Raw genomic sequence first — 25718 nt, forward strand, 5'->3', positions numbered from 1 at the left:
AAAAGATATTGTTGTAAATATACATTTTCGCTGGTCCATTGTCTCTATTATTTATGTATATTGACACTATAGAAAATGTTATAACTGAATTTTAAAGAAAATTACAATGTAGGAAATGTGCAATGTTTAAAATTTTGATGTAATTTGCTATTTTGGGAAGGAGAGAAAAAAAAACCATGACCAAGACAGCATACCATTCTTTTACACCAGTTTCTGATCAGGGAAACCGTTAATTAATTATTTAATGGTAGTCCGAATACAATTTTAATGATACTGGACCAATGTTAATTTTAAGACCTAATTGCAACAGTTATGACTTTTTAAAATTTCATTCCTTTTTTTTTTGTTAGTACATTATGTACTTTTATTGTTGAATTTTAAAACGAAGAGAGGAGTCTGGTAAAAATCCCGGCATAATCTTTTATGAGATAGTTTATTTTTTATAATGACGATAATGGACCGGATCCTTTGGGAATTTGGATTTCATTACCTTAAAATTCTCTTGTAATCTTTAGTGCCATTATATCTATTATAAGAAATGCTTACTTTTTAAATACTTACCTTAAGCAAAAGTTTTTTTTTGTTTGTCTATTTAGTTGATAAATGCATATAATTTTATTAGTCGCAATAAAATAAATTTTAAAATTGCAAATAATAAAATTTATAAAAAATCTAAACATACTTTGGTGTCACTGGAGTACACCTTTAATCAGATGGACAAGTGGCATTTATGTCAACAGAGGTTATGTCATACTAATTATGATAAATATACAATTAAAACAATAGCAGTATTAAAATTGACTAAAATTAAAAAAAATTGAATTATTCCAAGTAGTTAAAAAAATATGGTGCTGCATCTAGCTCAGTAGGAAAATCTGTAATCATTAATAATCAAACTCTCCCAGAGTATTCAATTCATGCCACCCCTGTTTGTAGTACTATGTGGTTATTGGACCTTGCTTGTAAATGAGAAAATATCAATTCCATAGTGACTGGCATTACATTTCGATAGGTTTTCCTATTTTTGAAACTTTTTTTATTGATAAATTTATGATAACCTTTTCTTAATAATTTATTAAAATTATATAGAGTTTTTTTTCAATAGCATTATGCTTGTAAGAAAAATGGATGGAAGTTATAAATGTTTTATTTATTGTAGAAAAATAAAAAGCGACTGACATAACATAGAAAGAGCAGAATGAAACATAGAATCTTTATTTTAAAATTCTTCTTCTTCAATAAGCAATAATGGGATTTATTTTTTAAAACTCTGGATTTTTATGTTACTAGCGTTAGATACAAAGTTTATTAAAATTTTAATGAACTTACTACAAAATATTTAAAAACTAAAATTTTTGATTTTATAATCATTAAAAAACTAAGAAATGTAGGGTTGCTATTAAATGTTTATATATTTATTTATTTTTGTTTTATTATGCTGTCCATTGTATAATGAAATTGCCTAATAACCCTTTTAATTTGGGTAAACAATATGACTTGACTCTCTTCTTGGGGGGAAAACATTTCATAAATGTCACTAAAAGAACCTTTCTTCTTCTATTTGGCACTACAACCCAGAGCAGGTCACCCAAAGAGTCTTATCAGATGAGTTTCTATATTAATTTGAGGCAGTTGAGTTATAAAATCCCAAAGAGTAAAATGAATTTATATAGCATATAAAATTGCAAATTTGCAATTTACGTCTGAAGTTAAAATAATAAATCTCTTTTTGTTTTTAAATTCATTATTAATGTAATTCAAGTACATTTTACAGTTCTTCTAATAGTTATTTTAAAGTATTAAATAAATACCATATATTTATTGAAATATGATTTTAGGTGAAGTTTTTGTATTTTACTATTAAATTATTAATAAGCCTTAAAAAGTTTATATTAAGATAAATGCTGGTTGAAATGTCAAATTTTACATTTGCTTAGCGCAACATTTTTTTCCTTATTACTATCTTTGTACCAGTCATCATTTCTAACACTTTAAAAAGTAGAGTTTTTAAATCTGGACTTAGCTCAATATATGTGCTTGCAAAAATGTACAAAATTCAAAATACGTGTTTATGGAAATATACAAAACTCAAAATGTATGTTTGCAAACATACTGCTTTCAGTTTTCAATGTTTATTTAATAAGCTTTACTGTGCATGCTTTACTGAAGGAGCAGTTTCTTATTACCCCCCCCCCCCTTTATTTGACTCAACAACCACACAGCAACAAAGCAAAAATAAATTGAAATACCCATAATGGGTTAGTATAAGCTTTGCAAAATAAATTGTAATACCTTAAATACAAACAGAAACTATTCTCAAAAAAAATTAACTCTTCACACTAATCAACAAATTCCAAAAAAAAAACAAAAACAATTTTTTTTTCTTGATCTCCTTATATTTTTTTAAATTCATGCTTGTGTTAACCAGATATTTTTAAGACTTCATATTGTGCTTACTTTTTCTGTTTTTTAAAAAAAAAAAAAAAAAAAAACTGAACATAATCATTACATGTCATGGTCCCGACTTCAGAGTCAGTATGGCTAGCTTTATTATGGATGTGCAATTTCTGGATGTCAAATTATGGATGTGCAATTGCTTTTCAGACAATTTCTTTGTATAAAGTGAATTTTTAAACTTTTAATTCCTACAACATAAGTTCAATAATCACTATTATAAATTTATATTACTTGTAGCAACCTTGCAATAACAACTGTGACCTTTAAGAAAAGACTAATTTCATGTAAATGGACAATATCACATCACAAAGTTATTTGGATTCATTAAGTTTATTCTTAGAATAAAGAAAAAATGATCATAAAAAAATTTCAAAAACTAAATCAAATGTTATGTCCATTTTCATAAACACTTATTTCAAGCTAAGCTTATTTTTGTAAACACACATTTTTAATTTTGTCCATTTTCTTAAACTTTGTCCAGATTTAAGAAGTCACTGATGGTATGCTCTTTAAATTTTTTTTTTCAAAAGTGATAATCTCTTAGAGCATTTTATTTTATTTTATAACCGTCATTGAACATACGACCCAATTTTGGGCATACGAATACCAATGTTCAACTCCGTAGCCTTGTAATTTTGAACCAACCCAGAAGACAAGGAAACTTCTGGATCAGTAGCTCCAAAGGTATGATTTGTTATGAGGACATGGAGAACTTTGTGACTTGGCAGATTTAACGTGCATCAGTCACCATTTACTACACAGGGAGTTTTCGGCCGATAGGGATTGAACCCACAACCTCTTGAACATGGGCCAAGTGCCCTACCAACCAGACTATCCCGGCCCTCCATAGAGCATTGAAAATATCTTTCCAGGCCTTTAAAGCAGTGCTTCCTAGCCTTTTTATCATCATAGACTGGTCAACATTTGATAACTTTACTGAGGCCCGCTGAGTTGAGGAACATTGAATGTTTTTATTTAATAATTTAAATTGAATTGTATTGTATCAAATGAATATAATTACATGTACAATATTGGAGGGGGGGGAGTTTAGGTGATGTGTCGCGGTTAAACTTCCGTACATGGAAAGTCATTCAAACCTCAGAAAAATACTCCTCAGTAAGTAAAATGGAAATAATTTAATGTCCCTTTTGCAGCCCGAGGATTGGGGGTCAATGCTTTAAGGAACTGAAAAAACATTTTAAATAAAAATTTTCAAAAGTAGTTTTTTTTTCTGCCACCAAATGTGATATGTATCAGATTAACTTTAGTTTTTTTTAGAACCTTTCCAAATCCTTAAAAATGATTTCTAAAATATTAAATTTATAATTTCTTCTATAAAAGTAAAATAGTTTGAAAATCAACATATCTAAAGATAATTTTGTTTGCTTCTTTCTGATCTAAGATAGTGTAAATTGCTTGTTTAAAGAATTAATGACTTTTTTTTTTTAAAGAAATAAAAAATATTGTATTTTAAATCTGCATCATCTAAGAAAATATTATTTTATTTATTTATTTTAATGTAAAGATATAAAAACAGTGATAACCAGTCCCAAGAAATGGAAAATAACTTTCCCTGATTCAGAAAGTGTGCTTGATATATTATAAAATTAAAACAAAGGAAACATTATCCGATTTATGTTTTAAAGAATATTTGAAGTAAATAACAGAAAAATTATTAGTAGACTAGGAATTGTTTGTATGATTTTCTTGGGATGCATCCTTTTGTACAAAAGAACTTTCTAGCAAAATCACAATACCTCTATGCATTTATTATCATCAAGATCTTCAGATTTGACATTAATTTAAATCCATTAGAATGGGCTGTAAGGGATTTTCATAAATGTGTATTCGCATTGCTGAGTAGCCAATGGAAGTGTTTCAGTTATAAACACAATCATAGAATAAGTTTAAATAAATTTTCAATATCTATATGGACCCTCACTCTCATACACATACCCATGGAGACTTAGCTATTAGAAGTTACACAAAATAAAAATCCTTAAGAAAGTTGACCTACAAAAACGAAAAAGTTACATGCCATTCAGTGAAACGGAGATGATAGCATCACTTCTCTAACGTGTTCTTAAAAAGAGGAAGGATGCTTATTTATATATAATGCTTATTTATTTGTTTCATGAAACTTATTGCTTTGACCTAGTATCAAAAATTCATATAGGGTATCAACTGAAATGACTATTCTTTAGTTTTCTGATGGAATTTGAAATTTTCTTTTCCAACAATTAGGAAAAAAGTAACCATTAATATATTTCCAAGTTTTTCATTTTTCATAAAAATGTCACTCTTTCATATCTTTATAATTAAGTCAATTTTCAAGTTAAAAATTTTAACAATTATTAGAATGACTTACTTTGTTTTGTATGCCCATTACTTCAAATGTTATTAAAATTGAAGATGGATTGGTATATAAATGATAGATTTGAGATGAAATGACAGAATTTTTTTTAATTGCATTTTAATGCTTTCTGAATTTTTTGTGTTGTTTTCTCCTAATAATTATAACACAGTGTTCTCCCTTGGCGTTTTGTTAAGGGCAGCCCGTTCTGCCTGCCCTTTGATCCCAATAAATGTGCCCTCTTTGTCCTTTTTGTAAAAATAAGCTGAAATCCCTTAAAAACACTGACTTTTTATTCCTTTCCATTTTGAAAAGAATTAATTCGTTGTTTAAATAATAATTTAACACTTGTAAAATTTTCTGTAATAGCTTTAATACCAGGTTGTATATCTGTTTATAGGTTTAATTCTGATTACTATTACAAATATTTGCTTTGTTAGGATTATTCTCAATTGGTTAAATTATTTGGAGTAATCTTTTTTTCAAAGGGATATTAACAAATTTAAGTGGTTTTAAATTTTAAAACTATTTTTTTTTAACAAATACTTTTTTTTAAAATGCATCTTTCTCACAATTTTCAGTTTAAATTATAGAGAGAAACTTTCAAGTTATTTTTTTAAATAATCCTTTTTTGTTAGTTTACTTTTTTCGAAATATATATATATATGAACAGAGATTGCCTTTTATCATGCTTTTAATTATTTTTATAAACTACAAATTTTTCTATTATTTTGATAATGAGAGAGAATTACTTTTTGAAATCTACACATAAAATAGTATAAGAGGGTAATTTAAAAAAAAATGTGGATAAACTTCAGTTATTACATAATATTACAATTTTAGATAAATTTTTATTTTAACATTCAATAAATATAGAGATGGGATTCTTTAAAGTTTTGACGCAGGTTTTTAACATGACAGTTTTATTCATAGTTAAAATCGTCAAAACTGTTAAATGTATGACTTTTTTAAAATTCAATTTCTCAGGAACTATTTTATTTAGCTGGTTTCGTTGAACTTAGTCATGTAAAATTACATTTTTTGAAATGGTGTTTAAAAAAATTGTATTAAAAGTGATCTTTTACTTGGAATTATCTTTGAATAAACGAATTTTTATAACTTCGTGCAATTTTTTTTCACTTTGCTGAAAAAGTTCTCGAGATATCACGAAATACGCAAAAGGTAAAATTAGAATTAAGTATCCAGAACTTTGGGATCGCTGTCCTGACCAATCTAAGGGGACCATATTTCCTAGATTGTTCCCAGATTTCTGACCTTCTATATATTCTGGATCAGAAATTGGAACCGTCGATAAAATGGTATGTTTATAAAGAGAAAGTACTTTTTTGTGTCTGATTTCGTAACTTAAATTTTCGTCTGCACTAATTAATTAGCATATTTGAGGGCACCCCCTCGAACCATTAAGATTGAAACCTAGATCGTGAAGATCCGATCATTAGAACAAAAGATATTTAAGGTAATCCATTTATTTTTTCGAGTACTAAATATTCTTTTTTTTTTTTTTTTGAATTTCTTTAACAGCTCTTCACCTTTATATTTCACCCGAACTTTTTAACTCACTTTGCTTTGGCATGTATAGTTCAATTACGCATCAAAGGATAATGCTATTAAGTATTTCTTATTAAAATCAATATATATGTTGCGGGAAATAGTTTAAACGTGAGAATGTATTGAATATAGTGCCCCAAATGGTAACTTGGTTCTTTTTGTGTTTATTAGTGCAGTGTGAGTTGTACATGCGTAAAATTTTTTGATTACGTTTATGGTTTTTATGTTTAAGTCTGAGTTTACTGGAATTCATCACTTTAGTTATCTAACGCAACAAGAAGGACACAAAAACAAAAAAGCTTATGGAGAACAAAAACTGCATGAGGGTGTTAAAAATACTTTTAAAACGGGTATATTAAGACTCTTTCTGACAGTGGAGCACATAATACTAATTTATGCGTTTTATTACTGTAGTTAAAAACCAGATTTTAACTACTTAAATAAAAACATTTAAGCTGCATATACCAGCTTTCAAAATTTTTGTAAGATTGAATTTTGTACGAGCGTATTAAAAGATGTAAACAAAGTGCCAATAATTTAAAATATTTAAACATAATAGATACCTAAGTATTTGGAATAAAATATAACTTTTATTAAATAACATTAACCTGCAGGTTTTCACTAGAGTTGGGTACTGATTCGGCGACTCAGCTCACCAACTTGCAAATTATTCGAATCAGTTGATTCGTATCAGAGGCTCTTATCAGTTGATTTTGTTGGAATAGATTTAATTTAAATTATTAGGAACTGATTCGAATCACTTATTGATTCGAATCACTAATCCCTTTAGCTAATTGATTCGAACCACTTTGATGATTCGTTTTGCCCAACTATAGTTTTCACTAAGTCTTGTTTAACTTAAATACCAAGGACCCAGGATGCTGGTCTTGGAATGTCTGATCAAAAGTTATGAAACAGAATTTCATGTAGCAAAACAACGTAAGTTGACAATCAGTCTTTCGCACCAGACAGAATTTCCTGTGGACATTAATTAAAATACGGTGATTTGCACTCGTTACATTTGCTTTAATCCCTAATCGAGGATAATATAGGGTAATCACTAGAAATGTGACTGGCCGTGATGAAATATTGCATTCTTTTTATTTTGGAAGCTAAACAAATATACAAAGATTTGGGTTCAGGAAAAAAAATTATTAAGAGAAAAAAATTTAAGAATACTTAAGCTCTAACTAAGTAATCTGAAAAATTTACTTAATTTGGCTTTTCTCTTCGCAAGTTCAAGCTTTATATCCTCGCGAATTTTAACCTTTATCTGACTTATTAAACTTTTTATTTAAGTCCAGGATTAAAAAAAGTTCAGATTCTCTTATTATTTCTCATTCCTAACAGCGCTTCTTATTTATGTTTATGTATTTATATTTGCTCTTTTAAATTATTAACTAACCCAACTTTTTTTACTGACAGGTGAATCAATTTTATTTGATTACTCATTTATAGTAATTCTCTAACTGTTTTCTACGTGTATAATGCCTGTACGTTTTTATAAAGAATTAAATAAATTTAGTTTTCAGGCTGGAGCACTTTTATTTAACTAGTTTTCAACTTCCCGGATTATGAACTGTGAGCATGAATCATCTCACAGGCATTCCCAAAATATTTTAAGTATGTAATTATCTTTCATCAGAGATGAGAAAAAAGAATTTTTTGAATTGACACATAAGTTTAAAATAGTGACAGACTACTGCTAATCACACAGAATGTTGTTGTCCCTGTTCCAACTACTCTTGTTTTTTTTCTTCTGTTAGATCTATAAATGGATGCTTGGGGAATGCCCCTTTAATGCTGACACGTCATCAGCTTTTAGTTCAAGCATGGGCATATAATTGATATTAAAGATCATAATTTATGTTCCAAGTTGAAATATTTTTGCTCGAAAAGTTTGAAAGGATTTTGTTTTTATCATCATCCGTAAATGAATTTTGTAAACAAATTAAAATATTACTCTATTGAGAAAATATAATAGTTTATAAAAATAAAAAAAAAATCAAGTGACATTAAGGAGTCCTTGACTTATTACTTGGCTTCTTATTTGTAACTGAAACGCTTTATAAATAAAGTCAATTGTTTGAAGAAGGGAAAGGTATTGCAAGTGCTTACTGACATTATTGCATGTTCGAGTAAAAACTATCATAGAGGTCCTCCATGTGTTACATTTGTATTATAAGTAGGTATACCATTGGTTTACTTTAGAATATTAAACTATATTGTGTATCTTTGGAAAAACTAACAGTTAATATGTTAACAATGTAATAAACCGTAACAATATGTAATTAACATTACAAAGGAAGAACATGCTTTTTATTGCTTTCGTTATCCGTTCTAAGAACAGAAAGTAGTTAGCAGAGGATAGGCGTAGTTTAACATTTTTTACCTTTCTCTCCTTGAAAATCTTCTCTGATCAAATGAAATCATTTTGATGGTATAATTGTATATGTCCTTTTCATAAGGTGAATTATACAAAGTATTAAGATTCCTATATTGTAAGTTGTTAAATAATAGAAGAAATAAAACTGGAAGTTGAGTAGTACAACCTACCCACTCGGATGGATGTAGTTGTAATATAGCTTGGGGTAAAAAGTAACAAAATTGTAATAAAAGAGAGAAAGCTTAGCATGGGATTAAAACATGTATACTTTTGAATATGAGTGGAAGAATTAAGTGTAGGTTGTTAAATGTACATGAACCATTTTAATCTCAATCAATGTCTTCGCTTTCTCACTTGAGACAAATTAATGTCGTTGCTTCAGGATCCTTTAAACAAGCTCCATTTCCCCATCGTTTTCAATCCCAGCACTGCATCTTTTTTCTTTGAAATTTCTGTTTTTTTAGCTAAATTTTCTTATTTTAATGTAATTTTCTGTTCTTTTAGCTATAATTGCATTAAATATACTTAACCGCCAATCACTTTCTTATATTTCATGCTTGAGACAAATGAATTGCGTTTAGGATCCTCAAAGGATGCTTTATTTCCCTATTTTTTTGAATTCTAGCACTGCATCTAATTTTCTTTGAGTTTTCTGTTTTCTTTGTTGTTGTTTTTTTTTAACTGCCATTGCACACAAAACAAGTTAACTATTCTTTATTATTTATATTTTACAACTTTTATTTTTTTTAAAACTTTTTTTTTCTTTTAATTCTTCTGCAAACATTTTGCTTCTAGAGTAGAATAGAATAATATTGTACTTTCTTTTTAATACTTTACACATCACTGTTTTTAAATCTTGTCTTTAAGCAATAAAATTAATAATAAATTAACATTAGTTATAAATGGATGTTGAAATTATACACACTTTTGCGATTCTTAAAATATCGCCCTTCAATGTGCATTCATAAGTCAATCATCTAAAACACGCTGCAAAATTAGTTACGAAGCCCTAAGAATCGTTGTGTTAGATTATTTACTTTAAAATTTATTAGTTACTAAAAATTAAATTAGTTAATTCATTTGAGGAGGAAAAAAAATACTTTATTACCTGTAAAACGGTTTTTTTTTTTCTTTTTCCATCCTTGGGTAAAATTCCTGGGTCTACGATACCTAAACTAACTTAACTAAATCGATATAAAATGTCCTTTTAACTAATTAACTATTTTATTTTACTTATGAAATTCCCCTCTTTTTTTCAACAACACATATTTTCCCCTAACGTTTTGAAAAACCGTTTACTATTCGTATTTTTCTTTTAGACCCAACTATTAATAATTAACGTTTCTATTCATTTAAAGAAACTAATTTTTTCGCAGTCATTGCACCAAATAAATGCTGAAAGCGGACTAACAAGGTTTGGATACGAAGCACATTCTCTCTTTAACACTAGGTTGCCTAAAGGAAGTTATTTTAAATGCTTTTTCATTTGCAAAGAATGTACAGTCCGCAAAAAAAAAAACGAATCACCCTGAATAACTTTCGTTCTAATGATCGGATTTTCACGAACTAAGTGTCAATCTTAATGGTTCCTGGGGGTGACCTCAAATATGTTAATTAATTAGTGCTAACTATTAATTAAGTTACGAAATCAGACACAAAAACGTACTTTCTCTGAATAAACATATAATTTTTTTTACATATTTGGAATCTAGACACTTGAATTAGGGGGGGTAGACAAAATTTTAAANTAGATTCCAAATATGTAAAAAAAAATACATGTTTATTCAGAGAAAGTACGTTTTTGTGTCTGATTTCGTAACTTAATTAATAGTTAGCATTAATTAGTTAGCATATTTGAGGTCACCCCCAGGAACCATTAAGATTGACACTTAGTTCGTGAAAATCCGATCATTAGAACGAAAGTTATTCAGGGTGATTCGTTTTTTTTTTTTGCGGACTGTACCAATAATAATGCATTAATTACTATTTTCTTTCCAAGTGAAGTAAATTTTTTTATTGTTAATATTTACTAATGACTTGTTATATAACTGTAAATAATATAAAAAAATGGTAAAAATTAATTAAACAAATTTCTTTACACATTAGTTAGTCTTTCACAGTGCAGTCATTTTGACTGCTTTTGGGCAATATAGGTATATACTAAGTTTCAGTCTTTCTAGTATTAAATGTCACTATAGTTTGCATTTAAACCTGTGGCTTATGGTTGATTTTTTGTTATTTGTGAGACTTAATAACAAGTATCTGCTCGATTTATTAAGAAACCTTTATTGGGTTTAATTGCATCTTGTTTTTTTAAGTTCAGAACAACTTTTTTACTATTAGCAGGCTAATTTAATAACAAACGAGCAACTTCAATCATTGCGAACTTAGTATTTTAGAACGTAATTTTGATATATTAAAATATTCTTTTTAATTAAATACAAGTTTTCCTTACAGTTTTTTTTTTATATATATGTATATTTTGTACGTTTGCACTTTGCTCAAACCGGCTTGTTCAATGTCAAATCTTACGCATGGATTACCTATGACTTTATGGGGCTGTAACCGTTCACACAGACAAAACATCTCGATTCAATTTCGTTTGGTATTTGGAAATTATAAAAATTGAGGAATTTTATATAATTATTTCCCAATTCGAAAAATTGGATAGGGGAAATTAGATTTTCTGCGCAGATTTCATAAATTTTATGAAATGAAATTAAGTTAAAACGAAAAAGAACGGCGAAATAGTTATGCGAGATCCTGTTTCGTAGTGCTGTTATTTTTCTTAGGGGATATGACACCTTCTGAAATTTCAGTTTTAAAAAAGAATGTAGTTGAATACTTAAAGAAAATGGTATGACGTGTGAAGGAATGTCAGAAAATTACCTCAATCACTATTACTTGGCATGTATGCTTAATTAACTTGTTGATAAATACTTGAAGCATCTTCCCTTCTACAACAAAAATAAATAACTAAAACGTCTTTTTTCCACCACTGTACGACTTCTTCGTTTTTGTCACATGTAATTATTACACACACATTTTTTCCATCTTTTTCTTCTCTGCACTTTCAAACCCTAAAAATATTAGGTAGCAATTTATATTTTTAAAACAGGATAACGATTATTTTTAAGGGGTAGAAGTTTTTTATGATTCGGTTTTCTAATTTTCGAACTCTGTATTGCTTCACATCTATAAGATTGAACATTTAATTTTACATATTTTATACCTATTTCGCGTACATTTATTTTCTAAAAATGAGTTTATTAATATTGATACCGTTTGTTGAAGTTATGCATGATTAGATATGCTTTTTTTTCTTTCTTCTCTCGAGTATGGATCTGAATTCTTTGTACGTATTAACGTTTAATTTAAAACAATCCCCCTGTATCGTTTCTTGCAAGAAAAAGCTCTTTGTGCTTCACTTTTCCCTTTCTTGATGAGGCTTAAAGTTACGCTTTTATTTTTTTTCACTAAACAGAGATGGTCTTTATGTGAGTTGGATTGAGAATGAATTGCGAGCCTAGAAATTAATCTTTACCAATCTAGCTCCCTGCCCTTTAACTTATTCATCATTATACTACACATTACTACATTGTTTAAAATCATTGTTGAAAAGTTTTTCTCTTCCCGCCTTTGTTTATTTTAGATTGAAGCTAAATTCTTTATCCGGCTATGTTTAGGTATTTTTGTTGAGACTGAAATTTTCTAGCCTAGTTTCAAGCTGAATAAATTCATCATGAATAAGAATGGGTCAGTTCCCCTCTCCAAACCGTTCTGACGATGTCGTTCGAAAACAAACTGAAAAGTTTAATCGGTTTTTACCTTAGAAGAGTAGAGATATTCTTTCCTCCTAAACGATTTTGTGTTCGAAATTCAAATAGTTTGAAAACAAACTTTTCATTTTGATACCAGAGCTCAATTTAGGCAGAAAAAAGGGCAGGGTGCAAAAGTTAAAAAAAGGGCATTATTATTCTAAAAAGGCAGTAATTTCTTTCTATGGGCTTTACACGTTTTATTAACACTAAACATACCAACACTTTTCAATACAATACAACATACCAAAACGGGTCTTTTGACCCGTTATGGTATGATTAGTGTTAAAAAACATTGTAAATTAGTAAAAGAATTTTTTGTTTTTAACTTTACCAATAGTAGCAAAGCAATCATATTAATAACTAATTTTTATTAATAAATTAGCATTTATATTGAGTTAATGAGCTAATTAGCTTAGTAGTAATTCANAAAATAACAAAAGTTTAAGAAATCCATTGTAGAGTTTGGAGAAAAAAATAAAGGGTTGAGAAAAGAAAGAACAAAAAGGGTATGGAGTCTATTACATCAGGGCACTAAGGGTGGATTCTTTTGACTAAAAGGGCAGCAGGGTGCTGCGCCCTGTTTACCCTGCCTAGAATAAGCTCTGATTGATACAAAATATTTTCCAACACTTTACCGTTAATATTTTTTGTCACTTTTTCATCAAAATAAAAATTTACGTAATCTATTTAATTAGAAATTAAGAATTTGATTGATGCATTTAAAGTAGAACTATCAAACTGTAGTCAGTAAGAATGTTCCCTAAGTTTATAATAAAAATTTTAGATTGTATTTTATTCTTCTTTAACAATTTAACTTTTTTTTTATTATAGTTAAATTTTCTGAAAGAAATACTTAAAATATTGATTCACGTGAAAATGATAAATTGAATCAATCGAAAAATCAACCGTTAAACAATTAACAACCGTTAACAACTAACAACCGTCAATCGATAAACATAAGTTGAAGAAATTTTCAAAAAGCTCTGTGTTATGGAACAGACCCAATATCTACTAAGCAAAAATGGATTTAACTTATTTAATATTGTGTATGTATTAATATTGTGAATGTATTCTTTCTACCATAAAATAAAATCAGATAGATCATTTTACTTTAGAATTGTTCAAATTTGACACCTAACCTTTAACACCAGAAAATTAAATTAAAATACTGAAAATGTAAATAAATGAAGAAAAATGAATAGTTTTCTGTTCTTTTTTTTTAAAAAAAATTCTTTGAACTTTATAAAACTTGTTTTTAATCTATAAAAGTTTTAAATAAGATTTTAAATTTATTCGTTTGTGGGATGAAACTACACACATTTCTTTAGTAACCGTCTTTTATTATCAAGCAAAAATAAATAGTGCGTGGAGTCCCTCCGCGCGGAAGAAGTTAAATTTCGCAACCAGCGACGTTAATTGTAGAAGAATCAGCAGTCGTAGAAGGATCACTAGTTCTATTCAACGTCTCTTTTTCCTGCTCCACTCGCTTCCGTGCTCTGTAATCACGGTAATATTGCGTATTTTTCCCTCGTGGACCTCTTGAACCAATGGAAGTGCTTGTGGTTGCCTCATCGTCCCTGGAAAATGTATTTGTATTAATAATGTATGTCAATGCGTCATAATGTAATTTCAGAAGAGAAAACCTAACAATCAATTGAGACGTACCTTGACATAACCTTAAATCCGTCGCATTGTCCATGGGATTGTTTTCACTCATTTTTTACAATTGTTATCCACTAAATTTGAAAATAAAAAATACTATCCTATTAAATTATATGAGTATTTGACTTTTATTATTTTTATGCTAGTGAGAACCAAAACAATATGGAAATGAATGAGGGAAAACTGGATCCTACCACGTGATTACCCGGCCAATAAAAATGTAGCGTTAAACGTTTAACGCAACCTTGTTGGAAGTCGCATAAGAAGTATAACTTCAATAAATTGGCTATTGATTATTTTAATCCTCTTGATTCTTTTTGTGACTAATCATTCTCCACATTTTGATGATTGGGCAGAGACTTGGACTTGGATTAGTAAATCTATTTTGAGATACTTAGAACATTACCAAGTATTGGAAGATGTTAACTGGTTATGACAGGACTATAATATGAGTAAAGCAAGCGAAATGATCGAACTAAATGACAAAACCCGAACATCAAAAATATAATAATAAATAAATAATATATTTAAATATGTGGGGTATTGCTTTCGATAAAGTGAGTTACGCTGAATCGAATAAAACGAATCCCAAGATATTATGAAGGACTGATATTATTAGGGTTTTATTTACAAAATGCACAATTTTGTACGCGTACGCATCTAACATTGCTATCTAAGTAAGTGAGGCTTTATTTCTTATGTATTTCCTTATCTTGAATCGAATCATACTGAACTAGGCGCAAATCAATAAGACGAAATAGTTCAAAAGTTACAACGGTTTTTATGTATAAAAAATGTTGGCATGTACTTATGGATAGTAAGATATGTTTTCTAATGTAATTTTTCACGATCATTTATATGAGACAAAGCTGGAGTCGATTGAATAAATAGCACAATTAGAACCTTGTACTTTATAACAAGTACAATTTAGAAATCTTATTTTTTATACCATAAAACTACTACAAGTTTAAAATATTATTTCGTCCATGATCTTATTCGATTAAACAAAAAAATTACGTAGGAAACAGGATCTTATTAGCAATTATTATACTTAAATAAGTAGAAGTGCGAAATAGTTCTTTTTATTCAGAAAACCTATTTTACTTTTTAACTATTCCTTCGTCCGTCTTGTGTTACGTCTCATTCGATTCGAGTAAAATATTGCATCGGTAATAAATAGCAATACAAAAGGTGTACTTAAGTACAAGTCAGCCGTAGTACTTTTATACAAATACATCGGAAACAATGCCTCTCTTGTTTTGACATCAATTTCATATGCGTAAATTCGTACAAGTACAAAATTTTACTTTTTGTTTATAAAACCCTCAGAAATTTTAAATTATATGTCTGATTGTTTCGATAGGTATCATTCGATGAAGTTCCCTGTACCTCCAAAACCCGATATGCGAGGTCGTGTAATTTTTTACCTCTTACTAGAGGAAAATACTTAATATGCTGCGGATTTTAACTATTTAGGTGTTAGGATTTTGTCAATTTTTAAGTTATCTTTACTCTGCCATGTAATGGTATAGTTATTTTTCAATTGTACGGCAGTACCATTCTATGCATTCGACGTCACCTAGAGTTAAATCTTTAAAAAGGCAGTTAGCTGGTCACATGGCTTGAAGAACTGAACTAACATCATTTTGGACTTATTTAAAAAATTAACATTAAATATTATTTTATAGTAAATTGTTTTTTCTTGTTTTTCTTTTTCTTGTTGAAGATAGTTTTTAGAGACTCGTTGAATTTATGAGATACCATCAAGATTTTGTTCCAGAGAAGCGATCGTGTGACAGAAAACATTAACTTTTGCTGATTTGCTGTTTAAAGAGCTGCCAAATAACGTGCCAAGAAACACTTTTCTTGAAACCGAGAAGTAATGTCGTTAAATTGAAAAGGAAATACCCTTGCTGTTGACATGGGATGATAAATTTTTGCATTTTGGGTTGTCATAATAATGTACTTGAAGGATAGGTACGGAGCAGAAATGTGTTTTTTTCCCTTCAAAATAAATAAATAAAATATTAATAAGAAAAAAACTAACTTTTGTTTTTTTATGAAATTCATGAAATTTTTTTCGAGAAAAAAATAATGATATTTTTTTAATGTTTACCTAGGTAAAAAAATTTTTTTTTAAATTTTATTCCATCCGTAGATCGATCGGAGTTAAACAAAAATGTAAATTATCTAGAACCCAGGGCTAATTTTAAGAAGCCGCTTTCATGCTTAATTTTATTAAAATATTGGGCTCCACCAACATGTCTTAGACAACCAAGATTTATAGAACCCAAACCAAGAACTTCATTACTCTGTAGAAAAATGTAGGAAACATGCAAAATAATTTATAACTACCTACTGCACTCCATTGCGAAGAAAAGTAAAAATTGATGATCAATATTATTTTTAAGTAATGCTTTCTGTTCGTTTTAAATTAACTTTTTTGGCGTTAACTTTTATGATATTACCAAATCGATTAATTTTTCCATCTATATCATAATCGATTATAAAAGGTTGTATTACCTACATTTGAATTTAATGAATTATTTAATGTGTCTTTATTTTTCAGACTTATTCTGGTTTGTTTTGTGTGGTTGTCAATCCCTATAAACGTCTTCCAATTTATACCGAAAAAGTTATCGAACTCTATAAAGGTAAAAAAAGGCATGAAGTTCCACCTCACATATTTGCCGTAACTGACGGTGCCTATCGAAGTATGCTTCAAGGTATGTAGCATCTTTTAGTATACATCTCTTCTTTAAGCTTCTTTTAAGTTTTTACTGTCAGTATGTGCATTTTAGAATAAGAATGCATAGCATGCATCTAAGGGGCTAAATACGACATCTTGATTGGCCAACATATAGCTCCCAGTCTTTCAACCAAAATTTAATTATGAAGAACTATATAACTAGAATAACGTCATTAATTTTTTAACTGTTTTACGAACTAATTTCTATGGTCTTAAAGTCTTGCGTCTTCCAAAGTAAAAGTCTTAACAAGTTTTTAGTCACAGTTAAAAAAAAATAAGAGTTACTAAATCTAAATATTAAAATATTTAAATCTTTTTTTTTCTCTTTTTTTTTTGTTGAAATTTTAACATTTATTGCATTTTAGAATAGAAATGCACAGCCTACGTCAATGGCCAATATCCCCGGACTTTCAACCAAAAATTGATAATCAACTACATAAATATACTAACGTTAGAAACTTAATAACTGTTTGACAAATTAATTTGTATGACCTTAAAATCTTTAGAAGTTTCTAGTCAAAGCTAAAAAAATTAGAGTTATTAAATCTAGATGTTAATATATTTAAATCCTTTGTCATTTGGTTATTTATCTATCTATTTATTTTTAAGAAAATTGTTTTAATTATAACATGTTCCAAACAAATGAAATGCAAGGATTTACTTAAAAATTTTGTATGTAAATAATTTACATATATTTTAAAAGAATAATTAAGATAGTTTTTCCTCTGAGAAAGTTGAAAATCTATTATAATTCAGAAAAGGCGTGCAAAACTTCTAACATATTTTGAATTCTATATTATCAATACATTTCGGTTAAATTTTTTACATTTATTTTGTTTTTTTTTAATAATAAAGTTATTTCCAATTTATATAAAGCCAATCTGCCCTCATTGGGGAAATATGTGTATCCGCAATTTTTGAAATACTCTTAGTTTAAGTTTCAAATCATAATCAAAACGATGCATGTTTATGTCTTGACTAGCATTTGCGTGAAATAAACTTTCACGAACTTCCAAAGCTGTTTTCTAAAAAAGGTGTTTTTTTTTCTGATTCGATAACTTTAATTTTAAACCAATTTGATTCAAAATCAAATTACCTGTACTGTATTTTCGTTTTTATTATTCGATTACGCTTATAGCTTTTGATTAATTTGTTGGCTAACTTAGATTTTTAAAAAGATGTTTTATTATACTATTAGGTTTAATGTAATTCTATTTTTTTTATGTTAATTTACGCTTGTAATAGGTCACCAAACTTTTATTTTGTTATCGCAGAATGTAAGATAAAGAGTTAGATAAGGTTTTAAAAAAAATAATGTTTTCTTGTGGTTGTTCCCGCTCGCCGCAAATAGTTGACAGCTGATTCTTTCGCTTAACGTAATCTCGCTTTTCTTTTTTTAATACGCTTCTCCTGCTGAGTTATCATGTTAAAAATAGGATTTTTATACACCGCAATGGGATTTTCGTCTAATGTTATTTTGATATAAGAATTTGAGAAGAGAATCTCTAAATTCTAGGACTACCTCCCCCTCAATTCGATTTGTTTATTTTATATTTCAGTTTACTCTAAAGAATTTTTCGTCTTTCTCTCTCTCTCTCTTTTTTTTTTTTTCCTTCTATCCGTGGAGAACATAGACTTAAAGTTTTTGTTCCCAAAACCAATTTGTTACTTTCTAATTCTAAATAAATAAGCTGATCTTTAGTACTATTTAAGAAAACCATCTAAAACCTAAAGAAAAAATGAGAGTTCACTTTCTCTATTTATTTTTTTTTACTTTGGTTAAATGAACATCCGATTTTTTTTCTTGAATCATTTAATTGGTATTGCATGGAGATAAAAATTACTACTATTCTTACTATAAAATTACTGAGAAATTATCTATTTGGTTACCTGTGTATAGTAAATGCATACGATCTTTGTACTTCTGAATTTTTTCAGAATGGGTTTCATCAAATAGCATTTATCTTTAAAAAAAAATTCAATCTTAACAACTGAATGCTTGCAGCAATCTTACTCACTTGTCTTTTTTAAGTTTTCTATTTTTTATTTTATTTATTTATTATTATTTTTTAATCATTCGATTTAAACCTGAACGATCGTTTTCAACTATTAATAAATAATTAGATTTTTCTTGTTTTTTTTGTTTTGTTTTTTTTGTCACTTGTTTGATAATATACCTCATTATGGGGATTAAGATGCTAAATTAAATAAATTTCACTTTATTTGAAAACTGTACTAGTTTAAAAAATCTTTTATTAAGTAAATAAGTATTTTTAACTAAGGATTTTATTTACAATTCAAAGTTAATCAATAAAATAATTAGGGTGAGGAGTTTTTCTTTTCCTTTTGTTCTTTAAATTATTTTATTGAATTCTTTTCTTGACTTATGTTTTTCACTGTGTTTCTGTTATCCTATAGTGTTCTGCATTAGGTTTAAAATGGCATATGTTTTTCAAAACGCACCAACCTTTTTTCTTCTTCTTCGCTTATACTAATTTTCTTTCTTACAACTCCCCCTCCCACTTGGATCTTGCGGATTTATTCATTGAGTAAAGTTTATTGGTAGCAGCAACTGAAATAACATTGGGACAAGAATGCCTCGTTTATCTTTGGTTTCATCTTATTGTGCTATTTTTAAAACGTTAACTTAAACGTAAATAACGCAAATTAAGTACTTTTTACGCGTTACGAGTGAGTGGCATCTGTATTTACTGAAATATATACTACAGCTTGTGTAAAAAATAACCGAAATTCATTTTGAAACTTTTAATTTATTGTATTGTCTTTATCGTTGCCAAGTTTTTGCTCAAGTCTAATATTTTATAAATTTTTTTGAACACTTAACATCAATTATCGTCTATTTTGAACTTTTTTCTCCATCTTACAAAGTGCATTATTTTCTTAAAAGAAACCCACTTATAAATAGGTCTACTAAATATAAAAATTTGTCTGGAGACTTGTATTTTCATTAAACTTTTTTTTAAATTGCTATTTGTGTGGATGTAAACAAAGATAAAGGGTAATGAAACAAGGCGTAATCTTTCTAACTCCTGGTTCTTATTCTGCTAACGTTCGTCTCTTTCCGCTGTTGGATGTGGTTAATTTAAAAAATAATGCTAATAAATTACGGATTTAAACAAGGTGAAAAATCATTTAACTCGATAATGTATAAGTGTAGGCAGGTGTCTGTTTCGAAGCAATTCGTGTCGTTAGCGAGACCTTCACAAAAATTAATTACATTTTCATTAAAATGGATCCTTCTCAAAGTATTTTATCTTAAAAAAAGAACATTTAGCCAAATTCTACACAATACTTATCATTTCAAAAACGGAGCCAATTACGTATCGGCACTTGCCAATACGGAGTCAATTACGTGCTTGTAATAGGAAAAGAAAATATTAAATTAACTTATTTAGTAATTGATCATGCATAGTGTAAAGTGAACGAAGGCCGGATTTTTAAATGTACAGAAGGAAAAAAAAACTGATTACTCTGAATAACTTTTGATCTAATGATCGGATCTTTGCGTTTAAGGACTCAGTCTTAATGATTTGAGGGGGTGACCTCAAATATGCTAATTCACTAGTGCAGACGATATTTTAAGTTACGAAATCAGACACGAAAACGTACTTTCTCTGAACAAACATACCTTTTTTCGAAGGATTCGGATTTCTGGTCCCCAAAATAAAAGGGGTAGCCGCAATCTGCGAAATGCGGTCTTCATTGTTTGGTTGGGAGAGCGCTCAAAAGTTTGAACCTTCGGCTCCTTTGGCTTTAATCTTATTTCACCGATTTCAGTGAAATCTATGGAATTAATTATGGTAATTAAAAAGAAAACATACTTGCATTCACCTTTATATCCCGTTTACTTCAAAATCGTTACTCGTTCATTCCGATAGACACTAATTTAAAAAATTTTTTTATTTATGCCCTCNAAAAAAAAAAAAAAAAAAAAAAAAAAAAAAAAACATTCGGAGCATAAGGTATAAAAATGTTTACATCCGCTTAAACTACCTACTTTTAAATTATAATCTGTAAAATATGACTGAAATCACTTAAAAAGTTTCATGGATTCAATAAGTTTTAATTTTTATTAAAATTTTAAAAAAAGGCAGAGAAAATTTTTTTTTTCTCCCGATTTCCTTTAAGTTTTGGATTTTATTTAATTTGGACTACTTTTATTTGGAGGAGAATTTTTTTAAGTGTTATTTAAATTTATTTTTGAGAAAAGTTATCTTCGACCAAACGAGTTTTATAAATGGGTGCAATTAGTTTTTTGATTTTTTTTTTGTTAGTTCCAAAAATATTCCGAAATACGCTGAAAATAGTAAAAAACATTAACAGGTTTAAATTTTAAACCGGTCTCTGTACTTTTGAAACCATAGTTTGAGTGCGACACTTTAAAATTTAAAAATTTTTCGTGTTTGATTTTTTTTTAACTAAAATTAATATATGCGCTATTTAGATATATCAAACGATATTAGATCCGTCCTTTATCCTAATGCAGCGGAACAGCTTTAATACATTTTGATCTAATAATTGGATTTTCACGGACTTCGATCCGATCTTAATGGTTGAAAGGGCCGGCTAGCCTTAAATATGCTGTAATTCTTGTTTAATCGATATTTTAAAGCAGTAAAGCAAGGCAGACACAAAAACCTAATTTCTCTGAATAAACATTTTTTTTTAACTGATTTGATTTTTCGTCCTCCAAAAAATGGGGAATTGCCATAATTAGGAAAATTAAATAAAGCTTGGTAGTTTGAGCAGAAGTTAGTGGCCCATAATGTTAATTTAAATTTTTGCGTAGTCTGCGATATTTCTAATACTTCTTAAGAGAACCTAAAAATATTTTAATACAATTGTAAAACTCAGTTTTCCAAAGATAAAGCAACGTGATTATTAATATTTTATTATTTATAAATTTTTATAAAAGATAAATCAACATGATTATGAATATTTTATTATTAAAATTTTTTTATTCTTTAATTTAATGATCGTCAAAAAATATTTGAATTGTTAGATACACAAATATTTACATAATTTTAAAACTGTTCAATTTTAACTGGCAATGTCCAAAATTTGAAGAGGGAATCAATTGAATAGTTCTGAGATGGAAATTTAAAACTAAAACTTACAATATTAAAATTATGCAGTTTGAGATGAAGTAAAAAGTCATGCAGTGCTGTTGTAATTTTACCGTACCCGAAAAAACCCGGATGGAGTTTTTTTCCTGGAGATACTCACTTGAAAAAAACCAAGTGGGTTTTTTCATGATTGCATTTTATTGTTAACAAGTCAGCTCTAAGTATTGAGTTAATAATACATTGAGATACAAACAACATACGTTGAAACATTTATATTTCTATTACTTCCATATTCTATGCTCAAAAATTTTTAATTAACATTTTTAAAAACATGTATTATTAAGAAGTGGAAATAATGTACTAAGGTATTCTCACAAAAATTTGAGATACTAATTCACAGTCACAATACAATTTGAAATCACTCTCATAACAGGAGACAAAAAAAATTATTAGAATAACAATTTAATGAAATAGGGAAATAATTTATTTATAAAAATGTATTTTAAATAATACTTTTAGAATGTAGCATCTTTTAACTGGTGAAATACATATTCAAACATCTTGCTTTGAATTCCTTGTTGTTGAAATACTAGAGCTTATTATCGAAGCTCTCTTTCATCTTTTTTTTACAGTACATGCATATCAAAGGACCTAATAACACAAAAAAGTAATGCAATGTATCATTGAATAGATACATTTTTCAAATTAAAAATTTACTTTGAAAATTGATGTCCTTTATTTGAATTAAAATAATTTATTTCTTTACTTAAACATCTAGCAGTTTTTTTTCCCAACTTTATTCGAAAATGGAATAGATAAATCCTAAAATGGTAATTGAACCCTATTACTCACATTAAAAGTATTATTGCTAATTTATCAATGTAAATGACATACATTGATAATAAAATGTTTTTATAATCATGATTATTAATGGCTTAATTATTAATAAAGTTAATATCATTTATTAATTCAGCAAGACTTAGTCTAAGACTTTAAAAAAATAAACAAAATGATGAAAAATTCAATTAAGTTTGAAAAAACCCAAATAAACACTGAAAAAACCCAATGGGTTAGGGTTTTTTACAACCCTGAAGTCGTGTGTTGAATGTATGTTTTATGATAGTCAATAGTGTATAGATTAATCTTATTATTAATTGGTATTTTAAAAAAAACACACCTTTTATAAATCAAAATTGTGTTTTACTCCACTTGAATGTCACACATTCTGAAAAATCATCCATACACCTATTGTTTAAATATTAATTTCCCACCCGTAAAGGCTATAATTCCTTTTGAATGAATTTTTAATAAGGATTAGAAAAATGTTCATTGCTAATAATCCTAAAACTATAAAATCCTGTCTAAATTAAAATCGTATTGGCCTGTTTTTTTCCCCCCATGAATATTAAATCTGAAAAGAAAATCCATACCTTTATCCAGTAAAAATCCATAGTTCTTAATTCAAACACTTTTAGGTATTATAACCTTTGTTTGTTCAAATTTAATTTTAATTCAAAAAATTTTTTAACAATTTTTAACAATGTAATAGGTTTTTCCTAAGTTTTTAATATCATTGTAATATTAGTTTAAATTTTTTGTTTACTTAATATATTTCTTTCAAATGAATTAAAATAAAATTCCACTTTTTATTTTCAGACCGTGAAGACCAATCTATCCTTTGCACGTAAGTTTTTACAAATTTTCTCTTTGTCCATTAATTCTTAACTTATTTAATTTTTTATTTATTTTAATTAATTATTTTATTTATTTATTTTTGCTGTCTGTTACAGATTTTAACTTTGTGATTAGGAATCTATACTTATTCTTGCATTTTTTATTTGAAATTTAGACTAGATCCATTATGTTTTAAAAAGCTATTATTATTATAAAAATACGTGCTATCAATTTATGGGGTAGAGGATTTGTAATTTTCATTTGATATCAACATAAATTTTTCTATGTTAGCATGTTTTCATTAACAAACATGAATATTTTTTACTAAATTAATAAATTCTCTGAAGAATTGAAAACAACACACTAAAAACACAATTTCATAAGCAAATTATTTTGTAACTGAGGAAATTTTTATGAAGTGTGTAGATATAACTTGTTTAGTGTCACATGAAGGAATGGTAATGTTATGTTAAAATTTTCTTAGAGCTTAATGCAAGAATCAAGATTTGTGTGTGTTAAATAAATCATATTGCTCAAAGTTAAATGCATGTTTTTTTTATTTTATTTTATTTATTTATTTTTTATTTAGGGGTGAATCAGGTGCTGGTAAAACTGAAAACACAAAAAAAGTAATCCAGTACTTAGCATATGTAGCATCATCAAAACCACGTTCATCTTCCCTTCATCATCCTGTAAGTATTTACAGAAAATTTTTAAATATTGCTTCTTTTTTTATGTTTCAAACACATTTACATTTCCTGCATGTCGTGCTATATTCTTTAAATGTACTCAATTTAAATTGCTATTGCTATATTTATAAGGGCTTTGTTGTGTTTTAATCTCTTCAGAAAAATGCTTTAGCTATTATAGACTAATAAAGTACGTTAAGCATGAAAGCTATTTTTCCCTAAGCAATTTTACAATTTAATATTCAAAAATTTAGCAAACATTTAGATAATATATTATTTTCACATTCATTGATATTTAGAATTAAAGTTCATAGATTTTATTTTAGTTTGCTGCATTTATTGTAAGTTTTATAAATATATTCATTTAAAAAGATAAATTAAAATATTTTATTTTCTTAACTAGTAAATTATTTTTAATATTAAATCTTAGTTATTCATGCTTAAATTAATCATGTTTAAATTTTCAAATTTTTTCATGTCCAGCTAGTATGATTGTCAAGTAAAAAATAATGTGGTTTTACAAATTATTGTATAATGTTAGTGATAAATATGATTCTAAAAGTAGAATAAATAATAGGTGATCTAACCTATCTATTTTTGACATTGGATATTGTTGCTACAATTTATCAATCTTTTTCAAGGTTTATTGAAAATTCTTTGATTAAAAGGATCTTAGCAGAGAATCTTAATTCACTAACTTTTACTAAATGAATAAATAAATTCAAAATTACACTAAGGCTATATTTCTTGTTATAAGTTTCATAATTTAGGGACATGACTTTTAAATTTTGTCATAAAATTATTAATCAAATTTATAAAAAAAAAAAGTAAAGCATTCCTGCCACAGTCTATTGTTTGCCAAGAGGGATCCTGGAGGCTAATTTTCAACAATTTTAGTGAACAACAATGGAGAAAATGCGATCACCTTTGAGCACCGACTGCCTTTACATAAAAGAAAATCTGGTACCAATCAATCTGTAACTGTGCAGACTTTATGCCGTCACCGGGGATTTAATCCCAGTTCTTCAATAATTAACAATAGTTTTCAATCATATTCCTATTATGCTAATAATTTTATTTAATTATTATATAACTAAGGGATTTGGGGTTATTTAAAAAAGAAAATGTTTATTTTATACAATTTAAAAGTTAAACTGCTTCGCATCAAGCATAACCATATATTTTTGAATATTTCAACTAAATATATTTCTAAATTTGCTTTATATTACTCATATTCTAAATACATTACTTAAATGTTTTTAATAGTAGAT

General features: G+C 27.7%; 1 protein-coding gene across 2 annotated transcripts in view; it reads left to right on the forward strand.

Annotated features, from left to right (window-relative positions):
* The window catches only part of LOC107457041 (myosin heavy chain, non-muscle), a 74037-nt gene that overhangs the window by 871 nt on the left and 47448 nt on the right, over positions 1 to 25718 (forward strand). For both annotated transcript variants that reach the window (XM_016075081.3, XM_016075089.3), the window contains exons 2-4: positions 16818 to 16974; positions 23741 to 23768; positions 24348 to 24450. In XM_016075081.3, coding sequence (XP_015930567.1) covers positions 16818 to 16974; positions 23741 to 23768; positions 24348 to 24450 — 288 coding nt within the window. The remainder of the gene's footprint in view (positions 1 to 16817; positions 16975 to 23740; positions 23769 to 24347; positions 24451 to 25718) is intronic.

Source organism: Parasteatoda tepidariorum, chromosome 5 (genome assembly GCF_043381705.1).
Source record: "Parasteatoda tepidariorum isolate YZ-2023 chromosome 5, CAS_Ptep_4.0, whole genome shotgun sequence".
Taxonomy (NCBI): Eukaryota; Metazoa; Arthropoda; class Arachnida; order Araneae; family Theridiidae; genus Parasteatoda; species Parasteatoda tepidariorum.